The 11858-nt window shown below is 44.5% G+C and overlaps 1 protein-coding gene across 14 annotated transcripts in view; it reads right to left on the reverse strand.

The window, feature by feature from the left end:
• The window catches only part of LOC149464619 (microtubule-associated protein tau-like), a 201848-nt gene that overhangs the window by 99916 nt on the left and 90074 nt on the right, over nucleotides 1–11858 (reverse strand). For 9 of the 14 annotated variants that reach the window (XM_089674650.1, XM_089674655.1, XM_089674660.1 and 6 more), the window contains one exon: nucleotides 1649–3124. The exons of 4 other annotated variants lie outside the window; for them this stretch is intronic. In XM_089674650.1, coding sequence (XP_089530776.1) covers nucleotides 2909–3124 — 216 coding nt within the window. In that variant the 3' untranslated portion in view covers nucleotides 1649–2908. Of the gene's footprint in view, nucleotides 1–1648; nucleotides 3125–11858 lie in introns of those variants that run through there. One more of the 14 variants, XM_089674658.1, reaches the window with a different exon arrangement.

Below are 11858 nucleotides of genomic sequence, written 5' to 3' on the forward strand. Positions count from 1 at the left end.
TTTAAAACAAGCCTACAGCTGCGTTTTGAGAGCATGTTTCGGTGTGTCAAGTGCTTGCTTGGGTGTTCATTGATTTCATTGGCCAGAATATTCATCTATTTTGGCCATTGGAATGAACAACGCCCAAGTTAAGTGCGCTTAGACATATAAAATTCTCCTCTCCTGAATGCGCTGGTCCTGGGTTTCTTTTCTGTCTCTAAACGCATTTATGTGCATTGACATAGAAGTTAATATAGAGGGGTGTTTAGAGGCAGGAAAAAAATGCAAAATGCCTACAAAGGTGGCAATGTAGCCCCCCTGTGTGCAATATAGGACCTTACCTTCACACACCTGTATAGCCGAATCTATTTGTAACCTTTCCCATGCATTGATTGTGGATCAGATAAATGGCAAGCAGTGACCTCATCTATAAGGAGATGAACTGTGAATGCTGTCAGTTTGGATGGCTTTGCTGTGTGGCTTTTCCTCATTAATAGTTCAGATACAACATTTTCTAAGGACTACAAGGCCCAGCATCACCTGCCATCCAATGTGTAAGTAACATTTTATTTTTTCTATATGTGGAATTGATTGGCATCCAATGGTCTAGGCAGACCCAGCATTCTATGTCATCGTAACGTGTTTTTTTTCTTTTATTATTTTTTTTCATTTTCTTTTATTTTTTTTATTATTATGTTATGAAGCTGTGGTGATGATTCCCATTGCAGTAGAGAAATGATGGCGTTGAGAAAAATATATAGGGAAGAGTTTCTGTACTGCACGGGTGTCAAATTGGTGGCCCTCTGGCTGTTGCCAAACTACAAGTCCCATGAGGCATTGCAAGATTGACAGTTACAAGCGTGACTCCCAAAGGCAGAGACATGATGGGACTTGTAGTTTGGTAACAGCTGGAGGGCCGCCAGTTTGACACCCCTGATCTACTGTCAGGAGAGTTAACAAGTGTATGGTTATTACTGTATGCCAATTTGGTACATTCACTTGAATATACAGCAGCCTGATGATGTATGTGTTTTGCCTATTGATTCTCTCTGTGCCCCGGTGAAAACCCTGCCACCTGGACTTGGTGGTAGAATTGGGTCTCAGCACTGTATCTCCCCCCTCCCCCCACCCACCCCAATCCACCAACAAGTGCTTCAGGTCACCAGCAACCTGCAGCATTGAAGACATAGGCTAAGTTCACACTAGCTTTGTTAGCAGGCATTAGACAGGCGTTTGGGAAGAATTTTTAACGCTCCTCAAACGCTTATGAAAATTCTCCACATGGCAGCACACAGTGCTGTTCACACTGAAGCCTTAGCGTCGCGGCCAAATTGACACCTCATGTGGAGTCAGGTGGTGTCGAAGCCTCCCATTCAAGTCTATGGTGACGCTCCTCAAATGCCTGGCAGGTGTTTGCAGGGTGTTAATACCATTAAACTTCATTATAGGCGTTTGTGGTGTGGTTTTAATGCTTCAAAAACTATCAAACACCTCCAAAATGCGCATAGGGCATTTGAGTGTTAAAAACGCTTCCCAAACGCCCGTCAAAAGCTATAGGGGTGCTTGGCAAGCATTAGAAATTCGCCAAGTGTGAACGAGCCCTCCGTTTATCAGCGTTTGATGATTTAGCCCCCCCGTCGGTAACAGACTGAAATCCCGGAGACCCTGATATTTTGTATTAATAACTTTATTTCCAAATCCACTTTTACAGCAACATACCGTGTGAACCAGCTGGTCAGACACGACACAGAATATGGACAGCCACAGACACAGAGAAAAGGGTGGGGGGTTGATTATCAATGACGTTAACAGAGAGGAGAAAGGAAGGCAATACTGAAATTAGGGAGGGGGTGGGGCTTGCGGAGATGAGACAACCTGCTTATTGAAAACTAGCAGCCACTGCAACTTCTTCAATCCCATATTTTGTGAACGCAGCGAGGTCAGAGAGAGAAAGCTCGGCAGAGATCCTTAGCTTATTGAAAGGCAAAACAGGGTAGATGTGTGGGTTAATCATTGGCCGGTTACAATGAAAATGATCAACATGCTTCTATAATGGATTCAACCTGCTCACTGCCAACGCAAAGGCCTTACCCTACCAGGAAAGAGCCGCAGAGGGTGCTGGGGGTGAAGGGTCATACTAACAATGCCCTGCAATGGAAGAGTCTCCCTTTGCACTATTTTGGCAGTACTCTGTTTGCCATGGGGGGGTCTTTTGGTTTGTCCCTAACTTCAGCTGGGAGGGGGGGGGGGGGGGTTTGAGAGGAAGTGCCAGGCGGCCCCAAATAAATATTTTGTGTCTCCGTCTGGAAAACATGCAACAGCTTTCAGGTCAATCCATTACAATCAATCTTAATTCTAGAAGATTAAAAAAAAAACAAAACAAAAAGGGTGTTAAACTGAGCAGATGCTGACTTAAGGAGGCCCTCTTGGCCTGCAAGGAGCAAATGGCCGCCTAGGGTGGAAACACAAGACCAGTGCAGGATAGATGATATAACCTGCTCCTTCTGGGGGTGAGATTCAGCTACTGTCAAAGGTAATGGGGGTTGTGATAGAGGGGTGTGCTCTAGATCCAAACATTGGTGGTCCGGTCTATCGGGTACAAGTGGGCACTTAGGAACAACACTCTCCTTCAACACCCCTTTTAATAACGCAAACCAAAATATACATAAACATTGTTTAATACCATCTTTGCCTCCGGAGCAATGAAAAGAATATACACCTATGATTTTCTCCCCTCTGCTACTAAATGGGTGGAGATGGTCTTCCGAGGATGGGAAGTGTAATAAATAAGTATACAAGAGGCCCGGTTTAATTATGCAATTGAGTGTGGGATTTTCTTTTTGTTACTTTTTCCCTTTTATTTTTTACGTTGGATGCGTCCCTCACACCCTCCAGCTCCCATCATCCTTCCTCCTTGGGACGGGACATATCACAAGCCTTGTTTGGCAAGGGAGGCGGAGACTTGGTCGGCCAGTGTGGACAGTTGCGGGGAGTCGGACATGTTTATGCTGCCAGAAGAGGAGACGTTGCTGAGACGGCGGGGGGAGGTTTCCCCGGATGGGTTGGGAGACTTGTACACGATCTCTGCTCCGTGGTCCGTCTTGGCTTTTGCGTTCTCCCGGAAAGATAGTTTGTGGGACTCAATCTGGGGGGGGGCAGGAACCGAAAGAAATTAGAGTGGGGCTGTAATGTGCCCGTGACACCACCAAAACAGCATGTACGTGGTGCAACCCTGTGCTACAGCCCATAGTGACCACTCAGAAACGACAAACTGGTTGCTGTGTGTTAGAGCATGGCTGGCCTTTGGTTTGTTGGGAATCAAATTTTTACTTGAGCTATTGTAGATCATTCGCTTTCATGGTGTAAATTCTGTATCAAAACCACTAGAACATTTAATGAGCCACAGAAGAAAGGAAAAAAAAAAGCTTCACTAGCACAGCAAATATGCTTTACTACTTTTCTAATCTCAGTGCAAATATATTGATAGAGCTGCTAAAATGCCAGCATATTGGAATGGTGAAGGATTAGGACCTCTAGTCTTCGTCTATCTATATTGAGAAGATTTTCCCCAATTTGAACTCTTTAGATGTGCTTATGTGTTGGTAACACAATGTGGTACATTTGAAGGAGGAAACCACCCTATACAAAAACCTTGTGTGTTCATTGATGGACGCAAGAATTCAGATACTTGTAGGGTTATATTTCTACCCCCACTGGCACTTTTATTTGGCCCAAGTAACACCTACCTAGCATGCCCCAGTTCTTTGCCCATGTTCCAAGAGAATATCTTTTCTTCAGCTCTGCTGAGAAAGGTGGCAGTTTTTGCTAGGCGTTTGTCTTCGAGTTTATTTTTGGAATTTGCCTCCCATAGGCTTCAATCAAGCTTCTTCACTATATTGCTGTCTTATAAAGACAAGCTCAAGCAGCAGTCCAGCATGGCCCTTCCTAAGCCTAGCTTTGAAGTGCTGTATCTGGACCTCACTAGACTGGATGTGTGGGGCTAACCCAGAAGTAGCCTTCCAGCACCGAGTTCTGCTTGTGGTGCTTTCCAAACAGTAAGTCCTGGTGGTTGGCTTTGGAGCACTTTCCAGGTACAGAACCATGGCACTGCCTGAACACTTAACTAATTTCTTATGTATACTGACTGCAGAGCCTCTAACACCGGATCCTCCTCACAGTTACGGTGTTGACTAATCGGAATTGTTCTGGTTTGGCCCAGAGGCAGAAGAGTGGGAGATGTCCATGTAATTTCACTTTACACTCTCTGTAAAAGTAAACCAACCCTTTAAATCACAAAACCATGGCATAATTGGTTGGATGCCCCCAAAAAGATCTCTCTGCAGCTGGGGTAGACCCTTCCTTGGGGCACATAAGGCCCTTTGTTAGCTGGTATCCCCTCAATATTGCTCCTTTGCATAGGAACCCTCTGTCCTCTAGGTCAGCTGGGACCAGCTTTGACTTTGCTTCACCTTGATAAGGTGTGCATGGGGGTGATACTGAGGATTTAGATTCCTGATACTTCTCAGAGCATTGATTGCTGTGTCTGGCAACCTTTGGGACACAGCAACCAACTGAAGAGAGTTGACATCATGAATTGTAGTGTCTCCACGAGTAGTTTAATGCTTTCTCAGGTTTCAGAATTGGAAATGGGCACCTGTATCAATAGTAACTAACATAGTCCCTCAATGGGAAGGTTCACAGCATGTTTATCTTCAGGCCTACATCATCGGTGGATAGTATTTATCCTTCTCTGCTCTTTTGCAGGAGCCTTGGCCATTAACAAACATCCTTTCTCTCATCTCTAGGTCTACCTTAGCCCCCTTCTCCACTGTTAAAAGTCTAGTTCTGTGCAGTCTAAGGTGTCTGCCTCTATGGACCAGGTATTTCCTGGTGTGATCCCTCTCCATCAGGCAGCTGCTAGCATTCTTCTTTCCTCTCGTTAGAGAATCTTCATTTTCAGGGTTGTATCCTAGTCTCCCAGTACAAGCGATTTCCTTCTAAATCATGAGATTGGGCAGGTCTCCTAGTTTGGTATCCATTAGACACCATCTAGCTACTGCTATGTCTTTGCCACTGTGAAGGAAAGAAGTCCTCCTGCACCAAGCGAGGTAGTCTGCTTCCTATGCTGGACAATGCCATGAGTCTCCTTCTTGCCTGCACTGACCCTATGACAATCCCCTGAGAACTGGGTTCCCATGTATTCTACCCTAATCATGGTGACTTTGGAGTTTGCCAGAGAATCCAGTCACACAGAGTCACTCTGTACCCCTTTTGTAGGCAGTTCTAACTAAATTCAAGTTTTTCTTTGGCATGGTTAATTGTCTGGCCAGACAGTCCCTGTTTGTATGGAGTTTCTCTTTCCTTGAGTCTAGTGGGCCAGCGGTGCAAGACTTAGTAGGGTCTTCTCCATCAATGGAATGGACAATCTTGCCAGAACACTACACTTTTCTTAGGATCCTTCCAGAGGCATGACTTCTATTCCCCATTGACTACATTAGGTTTGTGGTTCTTTCATACAGGAGAATTCATTGTTGTCATTCCATTTGTTTTTTTTTTCCTTCTATATGGGTCATCTCCTTTGTGGTGACCTTTATTTCTTGGTCTTCAGCATCAGGTTGATTCTCAGTGTCCTATATCTGGTCATGTGTGTTGACAGGGGAGTTTGACCACATCTGAGTGAGATTCAGGCATTTGTCCTATTGGCTTTTTGGGGTGCAGGTAATCTTTTTCTTTTTTTTTGTGGGGGGGGGCAGTTGTTGCTGTTTACCTACCTTTCAGTTAGATTTTTAGGCATACCAACATTATCTGAATTCTATGTCCCTACCACTGTTTGCTTTGGTCTTGCTTGCTAAACTGAGGCATGCTGGATGGAGGTGGGGGGGGGGTTATCCCAAGAAAATCCTCTTTTAGGCATGACCTGACAATATCTGAATTCCTGTATCCTTCAATAACTTCAGGAGTTTTGTGTTCAGTGTGAAAATCCTTCTCATTTTTTCCCCATAGACATATGCAGGAAGTGCTTAAGTGTTACTAAACCCAGTACCCTGCCTTCACTAGATCCGGTCTCCCCGGACCCTGCCTTCACTAGATCCGGTCTCCCCGGACCCTGCCTTCACTAGATCCGGTCTCCCCGGACCCTGCCTTCACTAGATCCGGTCTCCCCGGACACTGCCTTCACTAGATCCGGTCTCCCCGGACACTGCCTTCACTAGATCCGGTCTCCCCGGACCCTGCCTTCACTAGATCCGGTCTCCCACAGTACACACAACATGGAAATGTTAGTAAATATAAACTGCTAAATACCTTTTCTCAGCAGCAGTTAAAGCAGTCGTGACTTCTATCAGTGTCCAGCAGAGCACTGGTTAAAGCTTGTAGGAGGTGGTTTCATTTTCACCTATGAGGCTGCAGGACTCCTGACCCTCTGTCTGGACAGTGCTGATTGGCCCTTTGCTGATCACAAGCACACTCCCAAGAAAAACACACTGCACATTCTCAGTTTGTTGTGTATTGCTAGCTTTCCCCCAAGCCCCTGTTCTAGCAGGAGATATATTGGGGACAGTAGAAGGGGAGGATCAGGGAAGACCTGATAAAACTGCCTTTTTACACAATGCAGAGAATTAACCCCATAGGTTCCACAGTGAGTATAACCAGAATGCTTTACTACATCTACAGACTGATTTTTCCTGTTGTGGGTTTAGTAACACTTCTCTTACTGACATATGTGAAGGTTCTCATGTATCCGGATCACGGCATGGAGTAATAATTGATCATGTTTAGTTCTGTAATGTTGAATGCATTTCCTCCCTCCTCATCTAAGTGGTGTATTAGTTCTATGGAGTGTCGGCCTTTTTATTGTAAGCCATGGGGTAGTGCTCCTGGGGTGACTGTTCTTTAATGTCTCACTGCTGGTGACTAACAATCTCAGGCTGGTGTTGCAGATATTTTAATAACCCCCCCAGGTTTGTGCACCAGTAGGTGATGGGAGTCAAAAAGCAGATAATACTGGGGGGGTAGTTTCCTGTAGACTTCGGTGTCCTTATCACTCTCCCTTGCCATGCAGTGCAGCCTGTAAAGCAGTGATCACTAAATGGCAGACCGTGGGACAGTCCTGTCCGGACTGCAGCCATGCCACAGCTGGGTGTCCTCTTCCAGGTCCCTCACTCACAGATGTCATCCTCACACTGGGCGAGATGTGAGGAGCTGCAGATCAGGACTGAGGGGTTAGAGCTGGTGATTACCCAGCTTGTTACGATGTAATGACTTCTGCTTTATTTCTCAAGCTGCAGAAAGCGGGAGACTTCATATGAACAAGCCAGGCAATCGCCCACTCAGTCCCAATCTGCAGCCCCTCCCACCTCAGCCCACTATGAGGATGACATTGGTGGTGGGCTGGAGGCCCAGGAGAGGACACCCCAGAAGGATCAGTGCTTCTACTCTGCCTATGGTACCATAGGACTGTACAGGGGAAGGTCTGCATTAAAGGGGTGCTGTGTTGTGGGCACTGTGATGTAGAGGAGACCAGGTACACTAAAGACCATAATATACCAGGGGACTGTGATGTGTTAGCAATATAACGAGATTCAGACCTCTGCTGGAAGGAAAGTTTGCTGACCGGACTGCCGTAAATTTTAATTCAAGATCCCTGCGGTAAAGGGTCATGTGTTCTGCACACCTCCTGTGTATTGCCAAATTACCTATTTTGGACTATGTTCTGTGTCAAGGGGGAGAGGAGGGGATGTGACTTGGATGCTGAGGTCTACATGAAATCTACTCCCATAGACCCAGGTTCTGCTTTTTGATTTCACTACCCAATAGAACACAACATGGAGATTAATGCTGCAACACCAACCAACCATCAGACAAGGAGTGCTGGGAAAGTTTGTGGCCACCTACATTGGGATTGAAGAACAAAAGGTCTATTCTTAATGTCATTCTATATCTGTCAGTCCAGACAATTCAGGGCAAAGCTGTCATAGCTGTATGACAGAGATGGGATTTGTGTAAAACATTCAGGTGTACAGTATATACGATGCAGAATAGCGCCAGCAATGGTGACCGCGTTCTTTATAGCCACCAGCATTTTCTGACCGGCCCAGTATGTTTCCAGAAGTAATTGCTGCATGTTGTCACCAGTGATACTGAACTACACATGTTCTGAAATTCTCACTAGCTCTCTACCTTCACTTGGATCAATGAGAACCTTCAGAGACACGCCCTGCACATTGTAACTTCAGCCCAGGTGTTATTTCTTGTATTTGCTCCTATCTCTAGTCTTCTAAACACTTTGAATGTTAGTGGACTTTGAGGACTATCCCTTTTACCCCCACCAAACTTTATTTAATTTCAGCCTGCTGCTTGAAAAAAGAAAAAAAACCTGATAGTCCCACATCAATACAAGTGTTGTAGATGCAAGAATCTCTCCCCCTGCTCTGCTGTATTCTGCCAGGGGGACCTCTCCATCGTCTGGTTGAATGAAAAACATTTATAAATGTATACTGTGAGCTCCCTTAAAAGGGTAAGTTCACCTTTCGTAACAGGTTACACCCATATTCAAGATGCAACAAGCAGACCACAACCCAATCCCCATTGTGACAGCTAGCAGGGGGATCTTCTCCACCCTGCTAGCTGTCCCAATTATTAAAAAAAAAAAAGGTTGTGTGGGTTCTGCCCGGCTAGTCCCATCATTCATTCACGCTGTTCTATGAATGAACTACAAGTCCCGACAGCATTTGCGGCTGTGGGGTGCCATGGTAGTTCACTGATTCTTCCTGTCAGTATATCTGTTTGACTGTATGGGATGTACGAGCAAGCAGATACACAGACAGGTTTGTAGGAGCCCTGCATGGGACCAGGGATCTGCTCATTGCTGCTGCAATGCTTTAAAGGCTCCAGAAACCAAAAATAATACATGCACATTTTTTTTACCTGCACAAAAATGTGCATTTATTATTTTTTGTAAAAAAGGTGAACTTATCCTTTATGCTGGGTATACAACTCTATTAAACAAATCTTATGGCAAAGACATCAGCAATACGCTAGCTGGATTTGACTTTTTGGGGACTACGCCCTTTTAGCCATGCATGCCAAAACTACCAGCCAGATTTGACTCTTGGGCATGCATGGGTAAAAGTGTGTAGTCCCCAAAGAGTCAAATCTGGCTGGTAGTTTGGAGATTACACCCTTTTACCCATGCATGCCACAAAGTACCAGCCAGATTTGACTCTTTGTGGCATGCATGGGTAAAAGGGTGTAATCTCCAAAGAGTCAAATCTGGCTGGTACTTTGTGGCATGCATGGGTAAAAGGGTGTAATCTCCAAAGAGTCAAATCTGGCTGGTACTTTGTGGCATGCATGGGTAAAAGGGTGTAATCTCCAAACTACCAGCCAGATTTGACTCTTTGGGGCATGCATGGGTAAAAGGGTGTAATCTCCAAAGAGTCAAATCTGGCTGGTAGTTTGGAGATTACACCCTTTTACCCATGCATGCCACAAACTACCAGCCAGATTTGACTCTTTGGGGACTACACACTTTTACCCATGCATGCCAAACTACCAGCCAGATTTGACTCTTTGGGGACTACACACTTTTACCCATGCATGCCAAAGAGTCAAATCTGGCTGGTAATTTGGGGACTACACACTTTTACCCATGCATGCCAAACTACCAGCCAGATTTGACTCTTTGGCATGCATGGGTAAAAGTGTGTAGTCCCCAAAGAGTCAAATCTGGCTGGTAGTTTGGGGACTACACACTTTTACCCATGCATGCCAAACTACCAGCCAGATTTGACTCTTTGGCATGCATGGGTAAAAGTGTGTAGTCCCCAAAGAGTCAAATCTGGCTGGTAGTTTGGCATGCATGGGTAAAAGGGTGTAATCTCCAAAGTACCAGCCAGATTTGACTCTTTGGCAAGCATGGGTAAAAGGGTGTAATCTCCAAAGAGTCAAATCTGGCTGGTACTTTGTGGCATGCATGGGTAAAAGGGTGTAATCTCCAAACTACCAGCCAGATTTGACTCTTTGGCATGCATGGGTAAAAGTGTGTAGTCCCCAAAGAGTCAAATCTGGCTGGTAGTTTGGAGATTACACCCTTTTACCCATGCATGCCAAACTACCAGCCAGATTTGACTCTTTGGGGACTACACACTTTTACCCATGCATGCCAAAGAGTCAAATCTGGCTGGTAGTTTGGAGATTACACCCTTTTACCCATGCATGCCACAAAGTACCAGCCAGATTTGACTCTTTGGCAAGCATGGGTAAAAGGGTGTAATCTCCAAAGAGTCAAATCTGGCTGGTACTTTGTGGCATGCATGGGTAAAAGGGTGTAATCTCCAAACTACCAGCCAGATTTGACTCTTTGGGGACTACACACTTTTACCCATGCATGCCAAAGAGTCAAATCTGGCTGGTAGTTTGGAGATTACACCCTTTTACCCATGCATGCCAAACTACTAGCCGGATTTGACTTTTTGGGGACTACGCCCTTTTACCCATGCATGCCAAACTAACTACAGTTCAATTTGTTTAGAAAAGGGAATACATGAAAGCGCAGCTGGACTGAAATCCCAATGGGCCGAGTGTGTCTCTGAAGGTTCTCCTTCATCCAAGTCATGGTATAGCTAGTAAGTATTCTAGAACATGTCTAGCTACAGCATGCAGTGATTACTACACACATACTGGGGGGGTCAGTCAGAAAATGCTGGTGGCTTAGGGGCTTTCAAAAGTGTTAGCGCTCTTTTGCATAATATACTTTTCACGTGAATGTTGTGTGCATATAAAATCCCATTGAGTGCTGGTTTTCCAGTGTTAAATATGACATTTTGATTTAGGCTCGTTTCACACCTATACATTTTAGTGCTTTTTGCAGAAACGTACTACAGTCCATTTAATATGGTTTCCTATGGGACATGTTCACATCTAGGCATTTTTCAGCCACTGCATTTTTGGAAAGGGTCGGGACTTTTTAAAGTGTTTTTGTAGAAAAGCATGTAGTGTGTGTGTTTTTTTTTTTTTAATGTGTTTTGCAATCTACCCAACAATTCAACAAACTGATACTGGAGATTTTAGTTGACTAAAACAATTCATATAATTACTTTTTGACAAACAGATGTGCAACTTTAAAACAAAACCTGTAACCTCTATTGGCTGTAATACCATTTGCACCCATTACAGGAATATAAAAACGTTAACAGTTCTCTTAATAATGAAAACAAGCATCAAGTAACAGCTTTATAAATAAAACCACGTTTCAAAACCAAAACACGAATATATTGTTTTTCTGACCACTGTTAATTTTGACATCACATTTTGATTTAATTTTTAGTCAGTCTTGACTAAAATGACATTTTAGTCATTGAATTGAAAGTGAATTTTACATTTTTTTTTTTGTTTGTTTCATTTTTGTCACTGAAACCACGCAGCTGACGAAAATATTTTCGTAGAGGGAATTAACATGGTTTCCAGCAAGAATGTTTGTTCAACAGAAGACAACCTAACAGCTGGATTCTGTCAGCCAAGCAGCACCATTGGCTAACTTTCAGGACTTGTGTACTGGGGCTTATTCACATGGGTAGCAAAGGGCCAATGAAATAACAGGTGGCTGATGTGTGTTTTTATCGCCTACCTACAAAATAATATTGGGAATTGGGAGGAGCTTAGGTCCATTCACAATGCTGTGGCCTAGCAAAATTTAACTTGGCATGTCACATCTGCCAAGTGCTGCGGCTTGCCAGATGTGACCATGGTGTGCGCCAAGTGGTCGACAAGCAGTTATGTGGTCCATTGACTTCAATGTAGTATTGCAATGCAATATCCCCCTTGGGATTAATCAGGAGGTAGCAATATCTCATCCTGAACACCTGTAAACCCCATTGCTC

This window comes from Staurois parvus, unplaced genomic scaffold (assembly GCF_062004578.1).
Source record: "Staurois parvus isolate SC_StPar_1 unplaced genomic scaffold, SC_StPar_1.0 ptg000151l, whole genome shotgun sequence".
NCBI classification, from domain to species: Eukaryota; Metazoa; Chordata; class Amphibia; order Anura; family Ranidae; genus Staurois; species Staurois parvus.